Raw genomic sequence first — 24212 nt, 5'->3', positions numbered from 1 at the left:
TCAACACTAATATTTGGGAATGTGTGTGTGTATCAGAGTAAGTTTAATACTTTCCTGACATAATTTAATGTAATTTAATTTTACTGGCTCGATATCCAGGTCAAAATGGCAGTTTAACACATATTTTTGAGTGTGTTCAGTTGCGAATCTCCATTGAAAATGCATTAACATCTGGGTACTTTATCAATATTTTGCCCAGTTAGGAGACGTTATGTCGCTGTCCATGAAGGGAAGTTTTTGTTTAGTGTGCTGCATTGGGAGTGCACTCTCTAGTTCTCATATACAGCTCCATGGTCACAATCAAACTATCTTACCTTCGTTGGTAAAGCATGAGTTGCTCCTGTTCTTCGCCTTCTTTTTGCTTTTACCCTGCACCAAAACCAGACATGTTGTGTGGTATTAGTGAAGACAAACAGGCATCACTCATCTTTTCCTGTAATTCTTCAGTTCTACTGCATTAATATTAACATGTAACGTGTACGAGTTGAATACTAACATAACTATCTTTGAATGACCAGTTTGGGTGCAGCTGGGAGTGGAGTCTTTTCTCTTCTTCAGCCTGACTGTAGTATTTGTCTTGTTCCTCCTTGGTCATACTTCTCCACTGCAGACAAACAAACCACACTGTCAGTTAGTTCTGTGCATTTTGTACTGTGTAACACTGAATGTGTCACTCGTGTACTCACTTTCTCTCCCAGAATCTGATGCACCATGGAGCTATGTGTCACTCCATATTGTGTCTTGATCATTTCTCTCTGCTCCTTCGCAAACATCATGAAGGCATTAGGTGGTTTCTTTACATGCGGTCCATCGCGTTGTTTCTTCGGCTCTGATTTTCTACAACATACACAGTAAGAACACATTTTGCAACCATGCAACAATAAGAAAAAATTGTGTTTCATGTTAATTTTTGTTTTTTAATTTAGTCTTCGTCGTGTGTCAAATGTACTTATTACTTTAAGTCATATTTAGTCATTCAATCAATCAATTCAATCAATTTTATTTATATAGCGCCAAATCACAACAAACAGTTGCCCCAAGGCGCTTTATATTGTAAGGCAAGGCCATACAATAATTACATAAAAACCCCAACGGTCAAAACGACCCCCTGTGAGCAAGCACTTGGCGACAGTGGGAAGGAAAAACTCCCTTTTAACAGGAAGAAACCTCCAGCAGACCCAGGCTCAGGGAGGGTCAGTCTTCTGCTGGGACTGGTTGGGGCTGAGGGAGAGAACCAGGAAAAAGACATGCTGTGGAGGGGAGCAGAGATCAATCACTAATGATTAAATGCAGAGCGGTGCATACAGAGCAAAAAGAGAAAGAAACACTCAGTGCATCATGGGAACCCCCCAGCAGTCTAAGTCTATAGCAGCATAACTAAGGGATGGTTCAGGGTCACCTGATCCTGCCCTAACTATAAGCTTTAGCAAAAAGGAAAGTTTTAAGCCTAATCTTAAAAGTAGAGAGGGTGTCTGTCTCCCTGATCTGAATTGGGAGCTGGTTCCACAGGAGAGGAGCCTGAAAGCTGAAGGCTCTGCCTCCCATTCTACTCTTACAAACCCTAGGAACTACAAGTAAGCCTGCAGTCTGAGAGCGAAGCGCTCTATTGGGGTGATATGGTACTGTGAGGTCCCTAAGATAAGATGGGACCTGATTATTCAAAACCTTATAAGTAAGAAGAAGAATTTTAAATTCTATTCTAGAATTAACAGGAAGCCAATGAAGAGAGGCCAATATGGGTGAGATATGCTCTCTCCTTCTAGTCCCCGTTAGTACTCTAGCTGCAGCATTTTGAATTAACTGAAGGCTAAGGGAACTCAGGGAACTTTCAGGACAACCTGATAATAATGAATTACAATAGTCCAGCCTAGAGGAAATAAATGCATGAATTAGTTTTTCAGCATCACTCTGAGACAAGACCTTTCTAATTTTAGAGATATTGCGTAAATGCAAAAAAGCAGTCCTACATATTTGTTTAATATGCGCTTTGAATGACATATCCTGATCAAAAATGACTCCAAGATTTCTCACAGTATTACTAGAGGTCAGGGTAATGCCATCCAGAGTAAGGATCTGGTTAGACACCATGTTTCTAAGATTTGTGGGGCCAAGTACAATAACTTCAGTTTTATCTGAGTTTAAAAGCAGGAAATTAGAGGTCATCCATGTCTTTATGTCTGTAAGACAATCCTGCAGTTTAGCTAATTGGTGTGTGTCCTCTGGCTTCATGGATAGATAAAGTTGGGTATCATCTGCGTAACAATGAAAATTTAAGCAATGCCGTCTAATAATACTGCCTAAGGGAAGCATGTATAAAGTGAATAAAATTGGTCCTAGCACAGAACCTTGTGGAACTCCATAATTAACCTTAGTCTGTGAAGAAGATTCCCCATTTACATGAACAAATTGTACTCTATTAGATAAATATGATTCAAACCACCGCAGCGCAGTGCCTTTAATACCAATGGCATGCTCTAATCTCTGTAATAAAATTTTATGGTCAACAGTATCAAAAGCAGCACTGAGGTCTAACAGAACAAGCACAGAGATGAGTCCACTGTCTGAGGCCATAAGATCATTTGTAACCTTCACTAATGCTGTTTCTGTACTATGATGAATTCTAAAACCTGACTGAACATACCAGTTTTATTTCCTCATATTTTAGTTAACTTATAGTCTGTAAATTTTAGTCTAGTTTTAGTCAACAGAAAACTGAACGTATTTGAATCTAATTTTATTTCTTTTTGATAAAAAAAAAGACGATATTATTTCTGATTGTTATTTCAGTCAGTACAGTGTTTCACACATCTCAAATACTGAATGTTAATTTTACCTGGCAAAATACACTTGTTGAATGATTGAAGGTTTGTGGTGTTTTTCTCTAATTTTTTTAATCTGCAAGGCTACCCATCAGATACAATTACATATTTGGTTTTCGTGTACATCCACAGCACTGTACGGGTGTATGTTCGAGATACAGCTTCTTATTATTATTGTTTTTTTTTTTTAGTTTTTGGTATAGTGTTCAATATGATTGGAGCTTTTTAAATTTTTACCGCTGTGTAATTCTTCAACTGACCCCTACTCAGTGGTGGGCCCAATTTCACTAATCCGCTAACTGCTAATTAGCAAAGCTAAACATTTTCCTGAGCAGATTAGCTTTTCAGCTAACTTTGAAAACCATCAGTGGACCAATTAGCTTCCGCTAACTTTCAGTCTGCTGACATTTTTTTTCTTTTTTACTGGTAAAGTGAGTCAATTTAACGGTCAATATATGTTGTATTACAATATATATTGTAATATATTGTGGTTACTGTGTGTTGGAGATTAAAAGTGAGAACTCTAATGCCACAAAATGCTCTTTAGGACTCCAGTCATTTTCTAACCTGACCTTTTTGCTAAAAAAGAAAAAACCCTGTATTTTTAAAATAATAATTGCTATATTTCAAATGACAAGCTGTCAGGACAGACATCTCCCTGCACCTACAGACTGAATCATTGGAGGTGACTGTCAGATATAATAGGAGCAAAAAATAAAATAAAAGTTCATATTCATCACAGTTACACTTACACTGACACTGAAGGTTGAGTTGGTAAAACTGGTGCTTGCAGGTGGGCCATGTTGATGGACTGTTCCACTGGGACAGATGACATCAAGTTTTGTTTTGATGAAAGTGGTGAATTTTGTACTTCCTCTTGGTCTTTCAGAGTCTGTTCTGGTTGGATTTGCTCTTGTCCCATCACTGTGGTAGATGTCAGAAAGTTGTGTTGCAGCTCTGATTGGTTAGTCGACATGTTTGCTGCTTGTATCTGTGGGTGGTTGACAAAGATGTGTTTATCTATAAAATAAATCCCCTCCGTCTAGTTTGAAGCTCAGTAAGAATAGATTCAAGATCAGGAGTTCTGGATATTACTGCTGCCTTTAAAGCCAAACTCGCACCAACTGAGTGAGCCACGAATCCACACAGGTAACTTACTGAAAGCTTTATGTAGATAAAAGCACTGAATCTTTAATCTTTCTCACAGAACTTTGATTTGTGAGAAAGATTTACGATTGATTAAAGATTCTTTAATCAATGAATTCATCGATTAAAGATTCTTTAATCAGTGAATGAATTGTCTATACTTTCATCTATTTAAGATTTCAGCAGATTCCAAGGTCAACAAATTCCAGTTTCAGTCACTTAAAGAGGCTGGACTTTAAAGTAGACGAACCAGCATTTAACCACGGTCAGCTGTATGTCAGATGCAAAAGGGTTGGCAACACAGAACACCTATCTATAGATCAACCAAATGGACGGACCAGAAGCATTACTTATCCTGAGGCATTGGTTGCCTAGCAACCATAAGTAATTATTAAGGTGATTGTGATCTGGTCTAGGGCCTGCACCCTTCAAATGGCTGTGCACTGTGAAATGCATCATGCTTCAACCTTCCATGGAACATTTTGCTGTTGGATTAAATATCAGCAAATAAGATCAAAGCTCAATCAGCAGGTCACCGGTGGTGATGAAGTGTTTTGAAAAACTGGTTAGAAGTCACATCATGCCTTTCATAACCCGACTTCAGACCCATACCAATTCGCTTACAAGGCCAACAGGTCAACAGAGAATGCCGTAACCACTGCCCTCCTCGCCACACTGACCCACCTGGAGCATTCATAACCATCCTCCCCCATGACCTTGTGAGGAAACTGTTGAACCTTGGTCTACCTCATTCCACATGTCTTTTGATGAAGGACTTTCTGTCAGATCACTCACAGAGAGTCAGGATTGCTTCCCACATATCCACAGCTCTTACACTCAGCACTGGATCCCCTCAAGGTTGCATGCTGAGCCCACTGCTCTTTACCCTCTACACCTCTGACTTCACCCCTATCCACAGCAGCTACAAGAGAGAAAAGAAGGACACAACTTGTGGGTTTGTAAGAGTAGAATGGGAGGCAGAGCCTTCAGCTTACAGGCTCCTCTCCTGTGGAACCAGCTCCCAATTTGGATCAGGGAGACAGACACCCTCTCTACTTGTAAGATTAGGCTTAAAACTTTCCTTTTTGCTAAAGCTTATAGTTAGGGCTGGATCAGGTGACCCTGAACCATCCCTTAGTTATGCTGCTATAGACTTAGACTGCTGGGGGGTTCCCATGATGCACTGAGTGTTTCTTTCTCTTTTTGCTCTGTATGCACCGCTCTGCATTTAATCATTAGTGATTGATCTCTGCTCCCCTCCACAGCATGTCTTTTTCCTGGTTCTCTCCCTCAGCCCCAACCAGTCCCAGCAGAAGACTGCCCCTCCCTGAGCCTGGTTCTGCTGGAGGTTTCTTCCTGTTAAAAGGGAGTTTTTCCTTCCCACTGTCGCCAAGTGCTTGCGCACAGGGGGTCGTTTTGACTGTTAGGCTTTTTACATAATTATTGTATGGCCTTGCAAGGAGGGGACAGAAACGCCTATCTTTGTGATAGGTGGTGAATGACACCTGATTTGTTGGGGTGGTGTTTGACTCCTACTTCTCCTTTTGTAGTTGAACGGTTCTGGTTGTTCTTTGCCAAATGTGTGCTTGCTGAGGAGAGTTATCTTTAGTGATGCAATGGGCTATGTGAGAGGACATATGTTGTCCTTAACCATTTCATTAATTTCATCACATCACTTGTATTTCCTCATCTGTTAAGTGGTCTTCTGTAACAAAATTGTGTCTTTGGGTGCCAAGTTGCCCTCTTTGTATGTCTTTCTTACTTAGGCAGTGGTGGTGGAATATCTTCTGCCATTCTCTACTTCTTTCTCTCTGGTTAGTGTTTTTTTTTATTTTTTTTACTTTGGCATATTCTATTGCCCACAGCCATACTCCATTCCTCCCTCTTCCACTGACTCCTTTTAGACGCTACACATTTCCCTTCCTCTAGCAACTTGAGGACAACAAACGGTTTCTTCCTTTATACTTTCTATTTTTTTTTTCTGCTTTTACATGTTTTGGGATTCAGGAGGCAATCAGTGGCAATTTTGCAGTTGTAGTGTCTTCTTTCTTCTCTGCTCGTAGATTCACTTCTTTTCTCCTTTCCTCAAATACTGACTTTTTCCCCTGCCCAATGTCTTGTATCTTGAGTAAGCAAAGCAGTGTAAGATATTTTTCTTCTCCTCAATGGACAAATTTGCAGTGGTGCAGTTTGGCTAATTCCCTTAGGACTTTTGAGATTGTTGTGGCTGGGGTCCAGTACCAGTACTTTGGGGATCTGGTGGGTTATCCAGTTGAGTTCTGACACAGTAGAGACGTCTCCCTGCAGCACTGGTAGAAGTTGTATGAATTCTCATGTGTGTGTTCAGGTGGCTCTTTAGTCCAAATCTTTGACCACATTCAGAACAGCAAAACTGTTTTTGTCTTTTTTTTTTTTCATTTGCCTTGAATTTCCTTCTACTAGAGTGCAGTGGGCCCCAGACACGGGGTCTAAAGCTGCACCCTTATTACTGGCTTTGTATCCGAGGGCTCTCTTCAAGATGGTGACCTTTCCTTGTCTTTTTTTTTTTTTTTTCATTTGCCTTGAATTTCCTTCTACAAGAGTGCAGTGGGCCCCAGACCCGGGGTCTAAAGCTGCACCCTTAACATTACTGACTTTGTGTCCGAGGGGCTCTCTTCAAGATGGTGACCTTTCCTCTCCTCAAATACTGCCTCTGATCTCCTGCCACACTTCTCAAGTTTGAGTAAGCGAAGCAGTGAGAGATCTATTTCTTCTCCCCAATGGACCAATTTACAATGATGCAGTTTCACTGGATTGTCTTTTGGTTTTTCATTTATCTTTGATGTCTTTTTAGTAGAATGCAATGGGCCCCAAACCTGGGGTCTAAAGTTGCACCCTAGGCTCTACAGTTATCCTAACCAGATCTGGCATTGTATCCGAGGGCTCTCTTCAAGATGGTGATCATTCCCTTAATTGCAGACAGCTGCACCTCATGTGCACTTGGGTGACCGGGGATTGCCTCAAGGCAGTTCTTCAGGTTCTTCTTCATCAGGCCTGTTGCTCCCACCACAACTGGGATGATATCAATGTCTTTCAATGACCATGTTGTTCGGTCATTTTTCAGGTCTTGGTATTTCGAGATCTTTCCCCTTTCAGCTCGATTCAGACCGTAGTCACTGGGGACTGTCACATCGATGATTTTGGCTGTTTTCTCTTGCTTGTTCCAGATGACAATATCAGGTTTGATTGCACCTCCTTCAATGTGTCTTCCTGCTGGGATCTCTGTCGTAGAAGATCATAACTTTTCCGTTGGATGAGACTGGTGCTGGCTCGTGCTCCCAGACATGTTCTTTGACTTCCATATCCAGTTCCTTGCAGACCTTCCAGTGGAGATATTGACAGATCTTGTTGTGTCTGGATGTATAATTCACATCTGCCATGAGGATCTGGCATGCTGAAGTTAGATGGTTTATACTCTCAACAGCTGTATGACAGAATCGGCATTTATCATTCTGTGAGATCCCTGCCATTTTTTTGAAGCCATTTGTTAGAAGTCCCTGATCTTGTGCTCCAATCAGAATTCTTTCTCCATCAAAACCAAGTTTTCCATTTTTTTAGCCACTGCATTGATCCAACTTTGTCGATGTATTCCTTTTCGAGTTCTTCTTGGAAACGTCCAGCTCTTTTGTGCTGTTTCCATCTTTCCACTCGATGTTTTCCTTCTCTTTTGCTGTACTGTTCTCTGGTCTGTCTTGCAAGTTTTGTTGCAGGCATGAGACTGTTGCTTTTTCTCTCTTGTAGAAGTTCTCCGCCAAAGTTTTTTGCCAGTTTAGTGATTGAGGTCCGTTCAGTTATGGCCTCGTGGTGTTGTGTGACCGTTTTTACGATTTCTTCTTCAGAGCTCTTTAAGTACTGTCCAATACTTATTATCGATGCTCTGTAGGCCTGGTTGATTTCAGTGAGACCCATACCGCCTTCTCTGCGAGGGAGATATATTCTGTCCATGCACTGATTTCTGTATGTGATTTTGTCCTGTATGAACTATCGTGTTTTTTCAGGTAGCTCATGTCCAAATCTTCGACCACATTCAGAACAGCCAAACTGTTTTTTTCTTTTGGTTTTTCATTTATCTTTGATGTCTTTTTAGTAGAATGCAATGGGCCCCAAACCTGGGGTCTAAAGTTGCACCCTAGGCTCTATAGTTATCCTAACCAGATCTGGCATTGTATCCGAGGGCTCTCTTCAAGATGGTGATCGTTCCCTTAATCGCAGACAACTGCACCTCATGTGCACTTGCGTGACTGGGGATTGCCTCAAGGTATTTCTTCAGGTTCTTCTTCATCAGGCCTGTTGCTCCCACCACAACTGGGATGATATCAATGTCTTTCAATGACCATGTTGTTCTTAGGTCATTTTTCAGGTCTTGGTATTTCGAGATCTTTCCCCTTTCAGCTCGATTCAGGCCGTAATCATTGGGGACTGTCACATCAATGATTTTGGCTGTTTTCTCTTGCTTGTTCCAGATGACAATATCAGGTTTGATTGCACCTCCTTTAATGTGTCTTCCTGCTGGGATCTCTTTGTCGTAGAAGATCGTTACTTTTCCGTTGGATGAGACTGGTGTTGGCTCGTGCTCCCAGACATGTTCTTTGACTTCCATCTCCAGTTCCTTGCAGATCTTCCAGTGGAGATATTGACAGATCTTGTTATGTCTGGATGTATAATGCCCATCTGCCATGAGGATCTGGCATGCTGAAGTTAGATGGTTTACACTCTCAACAACTGTATGACAGAATCGGCATTTATCATTCTGTGAGATCCCTGCCATTTTTTTGAAGCCATTTGTTAGAAGTCTCTGATCTTGTGCTCCAATCAGAATTCTTTCTCCATCAAAACCAAGTTTTCCATTTTTTAGCCACTGCATTGATCCAACTTTGTCGATGTATTCCTTTTCGAGTTCTTCTTGGAAACGTCCAGCTCTTTTGTGTTGTTTCCATCTTTCCACTCAATGTTTTCCTTCTCTTTTGCAGTATTGTTCTCTGGTTTGTCTTGCAAGTTTTGTTGCAGGCATGAGACTGTTGCTTTTTCTCTCTTGTAGAAGTTCTCCGCCAAAGTTTTTTTGCCAGTTTAGTGATTGAGGTCCATTCAGTTATGGCCTTGTGGTGTTGTGTGACCGTTTTTATGATTTCTTCTTCAGAGCTCTTTAAGTACTGTCCAATACTTATTATCGATGCTCTGTAGGCCTGGTTGATTTCAGTGAGACCCATACCGCCTTCTCTGCGAGGTAGATATATTCTGTCCATGCACTGATTTCTGTATGTGATTTTGTGGAGGGTGAGCATTTTTCTGGTTTTTGTGTCCAATTTATTAAGCTCACATTGCGGCCAGTTCACTATGCCAAACCCATAGGTCACCACTGGTATTGCAAACTGGTTTATGGCTGTGATTTTATTTTTTGGTGTCAGCTGTGTTTTGCAGATCTTTTTTAAGCGGTTTAGGTATTCTTTTGTTGTTTTTGTTCTCATTTTCTTGTGTTCAATTGAATTACTTTGTTCAATTCCCATGTATTTGTATGTGGAGTCTGCAGCCAGGTCTTCAATGTAGCTCTTCATTGATGTTGTAGAGTTCTAAGCACCTCATGATCCAGGAGTGTGGTACACTGTCAAATGCCTTTTTGTAATCAATCCAAGCCATGCTGAGGTTCCTCTGCCTTGTTTTGCAGTCCTCCAGGATAGCTTTGTCTGTCAGTAACTGGTCTTTAGCTCCTAATCTTCTTTTGGAACATCCTTTCTGTTCATTTTCCAGGTAGCCACCATTGTCAAGATGTTCATAAATGGCATCAGTTATGATTCCTGTCAGCCATTTGTATGTTGTTGTTAGGCAGCAGATGGGTCTGTATTTGTTGGGAAGCTGTGTATCCTTGGTCTTTGGAATTAGGCTTGTGTTCCCTGTCGTTAGCCAGTCTGGTGTGTCCTCTTCTCCGTTCAATATTTTTGTGAAAGCCATAGCATAATGTTGGTGTAATGCTGTCAGTCTTTTCAGCCAAAAATTTGGGATTTTGTCGATGCCAGGTGCTTTGAAGTTACTGTATTCACTCATTTTCTTTCTGATCTCTTCTTCATTGATTACAATTGCTGGCATTTGTTGTTTGTCTTTGTTTTTCTGTTGTATTTTTTCAATCCATTCAGCCTCTTGGTGTTGTTTTGGGTCTTCAAAGAGTGGTCTCCAAAATGTTTCAATTTCCTTTCTCTCAGGTGGTTGTTGTACTTCTATTGTGTCATTTGCCAGCTTTCTGTACACTAGTCTGGGGTTTGTTGCAAATAGTTTATCTGTTTTGCTTGTATTTTCTTGTCTTTATTCCTAATTTGTGCTGCGAAAGCTTTTACTAAGGCTTGATGTTCAGCCAGCCTTCCACCTAGCAGTTTGTCTTCAACATTGTATTTTCTTTTAATGAGATTTATTTTTTTTTAGAAGATTCTTTTTGTGGTTCTTGTTTCCCAAAAATGTGGCCATTTGGGAGATCTCTGCTCTTAGGCAGCTGATTTTTTGTTGTAATTTCTTTTTCCATCGTGGCATGGTATTCTTTTTCTTATATGTGGTACTTTTTCTCTCCAAATCTTGTGGGGCAAATTTACTTTGTATGTACCATGCCGCTCCATAATTTACAGAGTTTAACTCTGTCAATGTGGCTCCTCTTGGGACCAGTTTGGTTAGTCCTATGTTAACTTTTTGAAGGATATTTTTGAATTTTTATTCTCTTTTAGTTTAGTCAGCTTTGGGCGCTCTTTCATGTCCATTTTTCTTGTTTCTTCAATCTTATTTGCCAATTCCTCTTCTAGTTCCTGCTGTTCTGTGTCTGTGTGCACCTGTGAATTATTTTGTAGATGAGCTGGTGAGTTGCTCGTTTTTTCGGTGGGCAGTGAGTTGTTCATTTTTTCGGGAGGCAGTGAGTGGTTCGGTTTTTCGGGAGGCAGTGAGTGGTTCGGTTTTTCGGGAGGCAGTGAGTGGTTCGGTTTTTCGGGAGGCAGTGAGTGGTTCGGTTTTTCGGGAGGCAGTGAGTGGTTCGGTTTTTCGTCAGGCAATGAGTGGTTCGGTTTTTCGGGAGGCAGTGAATTGTTCGTTTTTTCGGGAGGCAGTAAACGGTTCAGTTTTTCGGTAGGCAGTGAATGGTTTGTTTTTTCGAGGATAAACTTTTTTTGAGGGCAATCATTTTTTGGTGGTGTAATGGGTTGCGTCAGAGGGCAGATGCCTTCTCTTATTTTCTCAACCTCCTGTTGCATTGTTTTTATTTCATTATCTGAGAAATGTTTTTGTTTGATAAAGTTTGATTTTTGGGTTGTGAGATTCTTACAAGTGATGTCTTTCTTACTTGGGCAGTGGTGGTGGAATATTTTTTGCCATTCTTTGGATGTCTTTGTCTGATTTTTGGGGTATTTTATTTTGGCATATTCTTTTGCCCACAACAGTATCCACTCTTCCTCCCTCTTCCACTGACTTCTTTTAAACTGTATTTGCTTCCCTTTATCCAGCAATTGATAGTCTTTTATCGCTTCCTTTTGGGCTTCTTCCTTTATTTTTTTTATTTCCTCAGTCGTCAGATATTTTGCGATCTGTGAGGCGATCGATTCCAGTTTTGCGGTTGTGGTGGCTTCTTTCTTTTGTGTAGGTAAATCCGCTTCTTTTATGCGTTCCTCAAATACTGCTTTTTTCTTTCTGCCCCACTTCTCATGCCTTGAGTAAGTGAAGCAGTGAAAGATCTTTTTTTTCTCTTCAATGGTCCAATTAACTGTGGTGTAATTTCGCTTGTTTCTTTTGGCCCATTGATGCTGTTGTTGCTGGAGTCCAGGATCAGAACTATGCTGATCTGGTGGATTATCCAGCTGAGTGTTCTTCTGTTCAGTTCCAGAACAGTCTGAACTCCTGCCACTGGTATCTGGTTGTAAATGACTGTTTAGACCTGAGTTGCTGGCTGGTTGTGGTCCTCCATCGTCCTCTCCATCAGCTTCTGCTGTCAGTGTTCTGTGTACAGATGAGCTGCTGGCTACAGGCTCAGCCTCTGTGCTCTCATCACTTCGGCTTTGATGAAGCGGTGATGACTCTGGTTTTTCATCATCATTTTCACTCTTCACAGGGACGGCAGTGAAACCAAACTTGGTGAGATCTGCCTCCTCCAGCTGCTGAAGCTGCTCTCTCTGCTGACTTATCCACAGCTTCTCTTCTTCTTTAATGTCCTCCTGGTCAGCACTCAGATTCCATTCCAGGTGTTCAGGGAGAGTTTCTTCTTTAATCACCAACAACGGCTGCATGTCTGCTCTGGATCAGAGAATTTCAGGCTTGAAAACAGCTTCCAGCACGTTGACTAGTTTCTTCTCTTCTTTAAATCCACTCCTTTCTTCTTGCTGCTCTGCGAGCTTTGTTTCTACCAACTCAAATATCTCAGCATTAGCAGCAGTTAGCTGCTGTTTCAACAACCTTCTCAGCTCTTCCACCTTTTCACGCTAACTTCGCCTTTTCTTCTTCTTCCGGTTTACTGTCGACCTTTGTGCTTCTGGAGCTCTTCAAAAAACTTATTCGAGGATCACAGAGTGAAGTTTAATCTGTTCAGAGAAGAGTTTCCAGTGTCTCCAGCTAACTAGCTTTAGCCTCGACCGCCCTTTTGCCTTTTGTTTTTTCATTTATCCTTGATGTCTTTTTAGTAGAATGCAATGGGCCCCAAACCTGGGGTCTAAAGTTGCATCCTAGGTTCTATAGTTATCTTAACCAGATCTGGCATTGTATCCGAGGGCTCTCTTCAAGATGGTGATCGTTCCCTTAATCGCAGACAACTGCACCTCATGTGCACTTGGGTGACCGGGGATTGCCTCAAGGTATTTCTTCAGGTTCTTTTTCATCAGGCCTGTTGCTCCTACCACAACTGGAATGATATCAATGTCTTTCAATGACCATGTTGTTCTTAGGTCATTTTTCAGGTCTTGGTATTTTGAGATCTTTCCCCTTTCAGCTCGATTCAGGCCGTAATCATTGGGGACTGTCACATCAAAGATTTTGGCTGTTTTCTCTTGCTTGTTCCAGATGACAATATCAGGTTTGATTGCACCTCCTTCTATGTGTCTTCCTGCTGGGATCTCTTTGTCGTAGAAGATCGTTATTTTTCCATTGGATGATACTGGTGTTGGCTCGTGCTCCCAGACATGTTCTTTGACTTCCAACTCCAGTTCCTTGCAGATCTTCCAGTGGAGATATTGACAGATCTTGTTATGTCTGGATGTATAATGCCCATCTGCCATGAGGATCTGGCATGCTGATGTTAGATGGTTTACACTCTCAACAGCTGTATGACAGAATCGGCATTTATCATTTTGTGAGATCCCTGCCATTTTTTTGAAGCCATTAGTTAGAAGTCCCTGATGTTGTGCTCCAATCAGAATTCTTTCTCCATCAAAACCAAGTTTTCCATTTTTTAGCCACTGCATTGATCCAACTTTGTCGATGTATTCCTTTTCGAGTTCTTCTTGGAAACGTCCGGCTCTTTTGTGTTGTTTCCATCTTTCCACTCGATGTTTTCCTTCTTTTTTGCAGTATTGTTCTCTGGTCTGTCTTGCAAGTTTTGTTGCAGGCATGAGACTGTTGCTTTTTCTCTCTTGTAGAAGTTCTCCGCCAAAGTTTTTTGCCAGTTTAGTGATTGAGGTCCGTTCACTTATGGCCTCGTGGTGTTGTGTGACCGTTTTTATGATTTCTTCTTCAGAGCTCTTTAAGTACTGTCCAATACTTATTATCGATGCTCTGTAGGCCTGGTTGATTTCAGTAAGACCCATACCGCCTTCTCTGCGAGGTAGGTATATTCTGTCCATGCACTGATTTCTGTATGTGATTTTGTGGAGGGTGAGCATTTTTCTGGTTTTTGTGTCCAATTTGTTAAGTTTGCATTGTGGCCAGTTCACTATGCCAAACCCATAGGTCACCACTGGTATTGCAAACTGGTTTATGGCTGTGATTTTATTTTTTGGTGTCAGCTGTGTTTTGCAGATCTTTTTTAAGCGGTTTAGGTATTCTTTTGTTGTTTTTGTTCTCATTTTCTTGTGTTCAATTGAATTACTTTGTTCAATTCCCAAGTATTTGTATGTGGAGTCTGCAGCCAGGTCTTCAATGTAGCTCCCTTCATCCAATTGTATGTTTTCGGTTTTTGTCTTTTTTCCTTTTGTCATTGTGCATTTTGAGCATTTATCCAGTCCAAATTCCATGCCAATGTCTTTTGAGAACTTATGGGCAGTTTCCACGAGTTGAGTGAGTCCGTTTTTTGTGTTGGCATAGATTTTCAAATCATCCATGAACAACAGATGGTTCACAAGTTTTTGGTTTTCCTTTCCTTTGTCTTTACTTAAGTCATATCCAATGTCTTGCTGCTTCAGGATCTTGCTGAGCGGGTCCATGATTAAGCAGAATAAGAGAGGTGAAAGGCTGTCTCCTTGAAGTATCCCTCTCTGAACTCGTACGTCTGGGATTGTTATTAGTCCCTCTGTGTGATTGAGGGTGATGGTGGTGTTCCACTTGTTCATTTGTGCTTTCAGGAAGGTTCTTATTTTCTCATTGATGTTGTAGAGTTCTAAGCACCTCAAGATCCAGGAGTGTGGTACACTGTCAAATGCCTTTTTGTAATCAATCCAAGCCATGCTGAGGTTCCTCTGCCTTGTTTTGCAGTCCTCCAGGATAGCTTTGTCTGTCAGTAACTGGTCTTTAGCTCCTAATCTTCTTTTGGAACATCCTTTCTGTTCATTTTCCAGGTAGCCACCATTGTCAAGATGTTCATAAATGGCATCAGCTATGATTCCTGTCAGCCATTTGTATGTTGTTGTTAGGCAGCAGATGGGTCTGTACTTGTTGGGAAGCTGTGTTTCCTTGGTTTTTGGAATTAGGCTTGTGTTCCCTGTCGTTAGCCAGTCTGGTGTGTCCTCTTCTCCGTTCAATATTTTTGTGAAAGCCACAGCATAATGTTGGTGTAATGCAGTCAGTCTTTTCAGCCAAAAATTTGGGATTTTGTCGATGCCAGGTGCCTTGAAGTTACTGTATTCACTCATTTTCTTTCTGATCTCTTCTTCATTGATTACAATTGCTGGCATTTGTTGTTTGTCTTTGTTTTTCTGTTGTATTTTTTCAATCCACTCAGCCTCTTGGTGTTTTGGGTCTTCAAAGAGTGGTCTCCAAAATTTTTCAATTTCCTTTCTCTCAGGTGGTTGTTGTACTTCTATTGTGTCATTTGCCAGCTTTCTGTACACTAGTCTGGGGTTTGTTGCAAATAGTTTATCTGTTTTGCTTGTATTTTCTTGTCTTTATTCCTAATTTGTGCTGCGAAAGCTTTTACTAAGGCTTGATGTTCAGCCAGCCTTCCACCTAGCAGTTTGTCTTCAACATTGTATTTTCTTTTAATGCGATTTTTTTTTTTTAGAAGATTTTTTGTGGTTCTTGTTTCCCAAAAATGTGGCCATTTGGGAGATCTCTGCTCTTAGGCAGCTGATTTTTTGTTGTAATTTCTTTTTCCATCGTGGCATGATATTCTTTTTCTTATTTGTGGTACTGTTTCTCTCCAAATCTTGTGGGGCTAATTTACTTTGTATGTACCATGCCGCTCCATAATTTACAGAGTTTAACTCTGTCAATGTGGCTCCTCTTGGGACCAGTTTGGTCAGTCCTATGTTAACTTTTTGAAGGATATTTTTGAATTTTTTATTCTCTTTTAGTTTAGTCAGCTTTGGGCGCTCTTTCATGTCCATTTTTCTTGTTTCTTCAATCTTATTTGCCAATTCCTCTTCTAGTTCCTGCTGTTCTGGGTCTGTGTGCACCTGTGAATTATTTTGTAGATGAGCTGGTGAGTTGTTCGTTTTTTCGGTGGGCAATGAGTTGCTCGTTTTTTCAGGGGGCAGTGAGTTCATTTTTTCGTGAGGCATTGAGTTGTTCGTTTTTTCGGGAGGCATTGAGTTGTTCGTTTTTTCGGGAGGCATTGAGTTGTTCGTTTTTTCGGGAGGCATTGAGTTGTTCGTTTTTTCGGGAGGCATTGAGTTGTTCGTTTTTTCGGGAGGCATTGAGTTGTTCGTTTTTTTGGGAGGCATTGAGTTGTTCGTTTTTTCGGGAGGCATTGAGTTGTTCGTTTTTTCGGGAGGCATTGAGTTGTTCGTTTTTTCGGGAGGCATTGAGTTGTTCGTTTTTTCGGGAGGCATTGAGTTGTTCGTTTTTTCGGGAGGCATTGAGTTGTTCGTTTTTTCGGGAGGCATTGAGTTGTTCGTTTTTTCGGGAGGCAATAAATGGTTCGGTTTTTCGGGAGGCAGTGAATGGTTCGGTTTTTCGGGAGGCAGTGGATGGTTTGTTTTTTCGGGGATAAACTTTTTTTGAGGGCAATCATTTTTTGGTGGTGTAATGGGTTGCGTCAGAGGGCAGATGCCTTCTCTTATTTTCTCAACCTCCTGTTGCATTGTTTTTATTTCATTATCTGAGAAATGTTTTTGTTTGATAAAGTTTGATTTTTGGGTTGTGAGATTCTTACAAGTGATGTCTTTCTTACTTGGGCTGTGGTGGTGGAATATTTTTTGCCATTCTTTGGATGTCTTTGTCTGATTTTTGGGGTATTTTATTTTGGCATATTCTTTTGCCCACAAGAGTATCCATTCTTCCTCCCTCTTCCACTGACTCCTTTTAAACTGTAGTTGCTTCCCTTTATCCAGCAACTGATAGTCTTTTATCGCTTCCTTTTGGGCTTCTTCCTTTATTTTTTTTTATTTCCTCAGTCGTCAGATATTTTGCGAACTGTGAGGCAATCGATTCCAGTTTTGCGGTAGTTGTGGCTTCTTTCTTTTGTGTAGGTAAATCCGCTTCTTTTATGCGTTCCTCAAATACTGCTTTTTTCTTTCTGCCCCACTTCTCATGCCTTGAGTAAGTGAAGCAGTGAAAGATCTTTTTTTTTCTCTTCAATGGTCCAATTAACTGTGGTGTAGTTTCGCTTGTTTCTTTTGGCCCATTGATGCTGTTGTTGCTGGAGTCCAGGATCAGAACTATGCTGATCTGGTGGATTATCCAGCTGAGTGTTTTTGGCCTGTATGAATTATCATGTGTGTTTTCAGGTGGCCCTTTCGTCCAAACCTTTGACCACACTCAGAACAGACAAATGCTTTTTGGCTTTTTGTTTTTTCATTTATCTTTGATGTCTTTTTAGTAGAATGCAATGGGCCCCAAACCTGGGGTCTAAAGTTGCATCCTAGGTTCTATAGTTATCTTAACCAGATCTGGCATTGTATCCGAGGGCTCTCTTCAAGATGGTGATCGTTCCCTTAATCGCAGACAACTGCACCTCATGTGCACTTGGGTGACCGGGGATTGCCTGTGTGTTTTCAGGTGGCCCTTTCGTCCAAACCTTTGACCGCACTCAGAACAGTCAAATGTTTTCTGTCCTGTCTGAATTTTAATGTGTTTGTTCAAAGTGCCCTTTTGTTTCTGTCTTTTACTCTGATCAGAACAGCTAAATGGTTTTCTTCTAGCTTTCCTCCCCTTTTGTTGCTCTGAGTTGTTCATGTGACCAGATGCTTTTCCATAATTAGAGCCTTTAAATTGTTTCTCATCAGTGTTGCCTGAACGAACAATACTGGTATTTTTCCGACAGTTAAAACTTGACTGAAGTTCTCTGGTCTGTTTCCAGTCATCACTGTCATCAGTCTCAGTTCCAGAACTGTCTGAACTCCTGCCACTGGTATCTGGTTGTAAATGACTGTTTGGACCTGAGTTGCTGGCTGGTTGTGGTCCTCCATTGTCCTCTCCATCAGCTTCTGCTGTCAGTGTTCTGTGTACAGATGAGCTGCTGGCTACAGGCTCAGCCTCTGTGCTCTCATCACTTCGGCTTTGATAAAGCTGTGATGACTCTGGTTTTTCATCATCATTTTCACTCGCAGTGAAATCAAACTTGGTGAGATCTGCCTCCTCCAGCTGCTGAAGCTGCTCTCCCTGCTGACTTATCCACAGCTTCTCTTCTTCTTTAATGTCCTCCTGGTCAACACTCAGATTCCATTCCTGGTGTTCAGGGAGAGTTTCTTCTTTAATCACCAACAACGGCTGCATGTCCTCTTCACGAAGGAATTCTACTTTAAAAGCAGCGTTGTTGGAGTCAAAAAATAACTGGTCCTAACGCGACCGAAGCTACCAGCACATTGTCCTGTATGAATTATCATGTGTCTTTTCAGGTGGCCCTTTAGGCCAAATCTTCGACCACACTCAGAACAGACAAATGGTTTTTGTCCTGTCTGAATTCTAATATGTTTGTTCAGAGTGCACTTCTGTTTCTGTCCTTTACTCCCATCTGAACAGCTAAATGGTTTTCTTCTTGCTTTCATCCCCTTTTGTTGCTCTGAGTTGTTCATGTGACCAGATGCTTTTCCATATTTAGAGGCTTTAAATTGTTTTTCATCAGTGTTGTCTGAACGAACAATATTGGTATTTTTCCCAACATCTCTTCAGGTAGCTCTTTAATCCAAATCTTTGACCACATTCAGAACAGCCAAATTGTTTTGCTCTTTTTTTTTTATTTCTCTTCAATTTCTTTTTTTACAGAGTGTAATGGGCCCCAACCATGGGGTCTACAGTTACATCCTAATCATTAATCATTATTGGCATTGTATCCGAGGGCTCTCTTCAAGATGGTAACTGTTCCTTTAACTGCGGATATCTGCACCTCATGGGCACTTGGGTGACCAGGGATTGCCTCAAGATATTTCTTCAGGTTCTTCTTCATAAGCCCTGTTGCTCCCACCACGACTGGTATGATATCAATTTCTTTCAATGACCACGTTATTCGTAGATCATTTTTAAGGTCTTGGTATTTCGTGATTTTCTCCCTTTCAGCTCTATTCAGGCCATAGTCATTGGGGACTGTCACATCAATAATTTTTGCTGTCTTCTCTTGCTTGTTCCAAATGACAATATCAGGTTTTACTGCACCTCCTTCGATATGTTTTGCTCCTGTATGAATTATCATGTGTCTGGTCATATTGCTCTTTTGCGAAAATCTTTGACCACATTCAGAACAATCAAATAGTTTTCGTCTTTTGGTTTTTCATTTATCTTTGATGTCTTTTTAGTAGAATGCAATGGGCCCCAAACCTGGGGTCTAAAGTTGCACCCTAGGCTCTATAGTTATCCTAACCAGATCTGGCATTGTATCCGAGGGCTCTCTTCAAGATGGTGATCGTTCCCTTAATCGCAGACAACTGCACCTCATGTGCACTTGGGTGACCGGGGATTGCCTCAAGGTATTTCTTCAGGTTCTTCTTCATCAGGCCTGTTGCTGTATGAATTATCATGTGTTTTTTCAGGTAGCTCTTTTGTCCAAATCTTCGACCACATTCAGAACAGCCAAATTGTTTTTGTCTTTGTTTTTTCATTTGTCCTGTATGAATTATTAAGTGTTTTTTCAGATAGTTCTTTTGTCGAAACCTGCGCCCACATTCAGAACAGTCAAATTGTTTTTGTCCTGTATGAATTATCATGTGTCTGGTCATATTGCTCTTTTGTCTGAATCTTCAACCACATTCGGAACAGTCAAACTGTTTTTGTCCTGTATGATTTATCATGTGGTTGCTCAGAGTGCGCTTATCTCCAAATCTTTTACCACACTCAGAACAGCCAAATGATTTTTGTCTTGTATGAATTATCATGTGTCTGTTCAAGTGGCTCTTTTGTCCAAATCTTTGACCACATTCAGAACAGCCAAATGGTTTTTGTACTGCATGAATTTTTCCATGTTTGTTCAGAGTTTCCTTCCTATTCAGTCTTCTACTCCAATCAGAACAGCTTAATGGTTTTCTGCTTGCTTGCTCCCCCTTGTGTCGCTCTGAGTTGTTCATCTGACCATATTTACAGCAATTAAATTGTTTCTCACCAATGTTGCAATTGCTTGAACTAAAAATACTGATTTTTTTTATACTTACAACATGATCAACGTTCTCTGGTTTGTTTCCAGTCATAACTGTCATCAGTATCAGTTCCAGAACTGTCTGAACTCCTGCCACTGGTATCTGGTTGTAAATGACTGCTTGGACCTGACTTGCTGACTGGTTGTGATCCACTGTCATCCTCTCCATCAGCTTCTGCTGTCAGTCTTCTGTGTACGGATGAGCTGCTAGGTACAGGCTCAGCCTCTGTGCTCTCATCACTTTGGCTTTGATAAAGCTGTGATGACTTTTCACTCTTCACAGAGAGGGTAGTGAAACCAAACTTGGTGAGATCTGCCTCCTCCAGCTGCTGAAGTTTCTCTCCGTGCTGACTTATCCACAGCTTCTCTTCTTCTTTAATGTCCTCCTGGTCAACACTCAGATTCCATTCCTGGTGTTGCATGTCTGCAAAGAAACAAATTCAATTAACAATAAATGTCAGAACAACACTCACAAGAATAAAGTAACAGTGATGAGTTTGACCTGACAACAGTAAGTTATTAAAGCTGTCTGATAGTTTTTGTGGCCTAAAGTAGAGGTGAAACATAATTAAGTCTTTGGAAATTCCATAATGATCTTTCATTTGCTTCAGCTGTGATGCAAAAATAAACCCCACCCATAAAGGTATTCAAGGTGAGGTGGAATTATGGAACAGACAAAGGCTGAGAGAGATTATTTCACTGCACCTGAAGGGCCTTGGGTATAAGATCTCCAAAAAAATGTAACATTCCAAGAGATACCATTGGGAGCATTATAAAGTAGTTTAAAACTTAAGGCCCACTGACAGGAACATGCCTTTGCTTCACGCAATAGCACGACCTGTGTCGTGCTGGATAATAAACTCGTCTTAAGCTGGTGCAGACAGGACACCAGAGGAGCGCCAGTGCGTGCTATTGTGCACAGAGTATTTTGAAATGTTCAAAAAAATCTTTCACACACAAATGTCGTGCTATGTGGCGCGATCTAATTTACAACACTACACGTAGCTCGTCAAGTGGAGTAAAGAAGTGAACAGAGCGAGCGGTCACGTCAGTGGATCGCATCAGAGCGCAGCTCGTCTGGAGGACGGAAGTTAAATCTGTTATAAACATACTTTATCAGCTGCACACAAGAAGGAAAGAACACACAACTGTTTTATCAAGCGATGACAATGCAAACATGACAAATAATTACCTTTTTAGATGGCTCAAAATGCTTTCTGCGGGTAGTTAGGTGCGCGTGTGCGAACGGCTCCGGCTGCAGCCTCCTATGTGATTCAAGAAGTGATTAGAGCCGTTTTCAATTACCAATGTGCAGAAAAAAATGAAGCAAAGGTATGTTCGTGTTAGTGGGCCTTAAGAGAAACCCCAAGTGATTGCAATAGGGCTGCAGCTATCGATTATTTTAGTAATCGAGTATTCTATCGATTAATCGAGTAATCGGATAAGTACTTTTGCGTTTTTAAACATCATCAATAGTCTACTAAGCAATAGCACAATATTGCTGCACCAATGTGTTGACATTTTTCTGAAATGGTGATGGGATGTGGCTTTGTTTTGTTTTCTCCAACTTCTAAAATTTAACCATTTTTAAGTTTTTATATATATATATATATATATATATATATATATATATATATATATATATATATGCTGGTGGACTGGGTCCCTGCATTTTTTTTAATCCCTCTTTCTCTGAGATTCAGCAGATGCATTTCAGCTGGAGATTGAACACGCAATCCTCGCAGTCACTTTTTTATTATTTTAATTAAGTTACCATGTTTGTGAAGCGTTGCGTGTTGCCCAAAAAAGTGAACATTAAAATGCGAAACACAGAAGAAAGACTGGACTTATGCTGTTTGTCAGTGTAGCCGGGGACGGTGTTGTGACTCGCACAGAGCAGAGAGAGACACCAGCCGCCCGCCGGGTCAATAGTCACTCCCCACGTCGAGCGGACCGTGTTTTTCGCTGCGCTTTTTGCGCAGTAAATTTATTTCAGATGATCACTGTGGACCCTCTTTCTCTTAAATGGCTTTATTTTACTCTGTCTGTCACGCTCTAGTCTTCTTCTGTTTTTTTTTCTGCCGACGTTACAGCGCCACACACAGGCCTGGCATATGTACTACAACATTAAAAGAAGCTTTGAGGCACAGAATTTGCCTCGATAATTTTTTTGTAATCGAATTATTCGAGTTACTCGACTAATCGTTTCAGCCCGACTGCAAAACACCTACAGTATGACCTGATGAAGGGTGGTACAAGTGTTTCAGTGGCACCTATAAGACATGCACTGAATATATATATATATATGTGTGTGTGTGTGTGTATGTATGTATGTATGATTTGCAACCAACAAGTATCGGGCCTTGTTTTGTCCCACAGAAACAAATGCTGTATGTGAGGTGCCATTTGGTGGAGAGGTGAAGGGAACTTTCTTGCACATGCGTGGATTTGTTCTCATCTGTAGCACACGCCAGTCTCAAGCACCAAGCCAAAGAGTGCAGATGCCCATGAGAACCAGCGTTTTCAGAATCTGAAAATGCTACTTTTTAAAACTGGTCCCAGAGTGGATAAATAATTCAAACACAGAATTTGTATTTTCACATGGGTCGATGATGTCATAGCCCTGCCTCCACAAGCTCAGCCGTTCATAATGAATGACATGTGGTTGTTAACAGGGTAATTTAACTTTTTTTTTTTTCTCTCTTGCTGGATCAATAAATGGATTTATTTTTGTCGCTAGCAGAATGTTAAAGAGACAAATGATGGCTGCAGTGAAAGCTAATCGAGAATAAAGGGACTGGGGATGAGCGAGTACACCACTATCTGTATCTGTTCAACCAACTAAATTATCTGTATCTTTACTCGGAGTGGGTGTGGCCTAAACCAGAACTGGGTGTGGTTTAACTGAAGTGGCAGGGCTTAAATTGGTATATTATTTTAAGTCTGAAATTGATATGGATTGATCAGAAGTTGTTATATTTATTGTTTATTTCAAAACTATCTACAGAACAGCCTCAGAATTAAGATTCAATGATTTGGTCACAATAGTAAAGGAACTATTTACAGAACAAGTTTTTTTTATAAACTCAGAACATGAATTTTCTTAAGTGTATGAATGAATAACAGAACAACCTCAGAACTGAGATTCAATGTACTGGTAGTAGGAAATTATGAACTCCTAAGTACACATGAACAAGAGTTGTCATACTCAACACAATTTTTCTTTTTTTTATTTTGTTATCAAACTGTGATTTTTTTCAATTATTTATTTATTTTTACTACCTAACGTTCTTAGCATTTTCTTTTTTCCTCACACAAAGTTAAACAATGTTCATTAAGGTGTGTGTGTGTGTCTGTGTGTGACTGTGTGAGAGGGAGAGAGAGAGGTTGTTCTACTGACCAAATAGTCCTATGGTGTTTTTCAAATCTTCATTTACTTTAATGAAGACCAGCTGCTCCACATGGCTTGGGTCTAGATTTGCTCGTTGCAGACTGACCACATTTCCAGCTGTGCTAAAAACATGCTCAGACTGGACACTAGAAGGTGGACAACTGAGATGCTGCAGTGCAAAGCGTGTCAAATTGGGCCAGCACTAGAGCTTGCCTGACCGGTATTTCACTGGGTCATCTGTAAGACTGATGTCCCCATCTGCCAGGTAGGCCTCCACATCACCTGAAGGCAAATGTGTCCTCATTGGAACAGCCGATTTCTTTTTCTGCAGGAAGGACAGGACTGAAGTTGCTGGTCCAGAGAGCGGTAGTGAGGTTGATGACACCTCCATCAGCTGCCTTGAGTGACTGGACCAGCTCCCCTCTCAATGCCTCATACAGTTCAGGCACTACAGTTCTACTGAAATAGTGCCTTGACAGGATCTTATACTTGGGCTCTAAAAACACAACAAGAGACTTGAAACCTCTCCTCTCCACCACAGAGAAAGGCTCAAGATGAGTGCAGATCATTTTACCAATCATCTCCGTAATTTATTTGACAGGGGATGGTTTGCAGAGAATGGCTGCTTTGCTGTAAATGCAGTGAGTATTGGTGAAGAGGAGGAAGAAGGTGAGTCCTTAGCGGCACTCAGCTGAACACCAGTGTCCTGAGAAGAAATGCTGCCAGGAGAGGTGGAGGAGGAGGTGGTTCATACAGTGAGCTTTCTCATGTGATGAACATATAACAGATGGTTATGTAGAGATGTTGTATTGTAATGTTTTGGATCTCTACCTCTGTTTATTTTGGACTTGCAAAGCTCACACATGGCTTTGGAGGGATCATTTTCACAAACAGTAAAAGAGTCCCATACTGCAGAGGTCCTTTTGGTTTT

General features: G+C 41.0%; 1 protein-coding gene across 3 annotated transcripts in view; it reads right to left on the bottom strand.

The window, feature by feature from the left end:
• LOC117529851 (nucleolar transcription factor 1-like) overlaps window positions 1-20227 on the bottom strand; it is a 29893-nt gene extending 9666 nt beyond the window's left edge. The window contains exons 1-5 of one of the 3 annotated variants that reach the window (XM_034192726.1): window positions 19907-20227; window positions 3572-3810; window positions 687-837; window positions 497-604; window positions 315-369 (exon numbers count right to left, since the gene is read on the bottom strand). In XM_034192726.1, coding sequence (XP_034048617.1) covers window positions 315-369; window positions 497-604; window positions 687-837; window positions 3572-3810; window positions 19907-20059 — 706 coding nt within the window. In that variant the 5' untranslated portion in view covers window positions 20060-20227. The remainder of the gene's footprint in view (window positions 1-314; window positions 370-496; window positions 605-686; window positions 838-3571; window positions 3811-19906) is intronic. The other 2 variants (XM_034192727.1, XM_034192728.1) reach the window with 2 other exon arrangements.
• Between the last annotated feature and the right edge of the window lie 3985 nt (window positions 20228-24212).

The sequence above is a fragment of the Thalassophryne amazonica genome, chromosome 17, assembly GCF_902500255.1.
Source record: "Thalassophryne amazonica chromosome 17, fThaAma1.1, whole genome shotgun sequence".
Lineage (NCBI taxonomy): Eukaryota > Metazoa > Chordata > Actinopteri > Batrachoidiformes > Batrachoididae > Thalassophryne > Thalassophryne amazonica.
The sequence above is the reverse complement of the archived record's forward strand: the minus strand, read 5'-3'. Positions and strand labels throughout refer to the sequence as shown.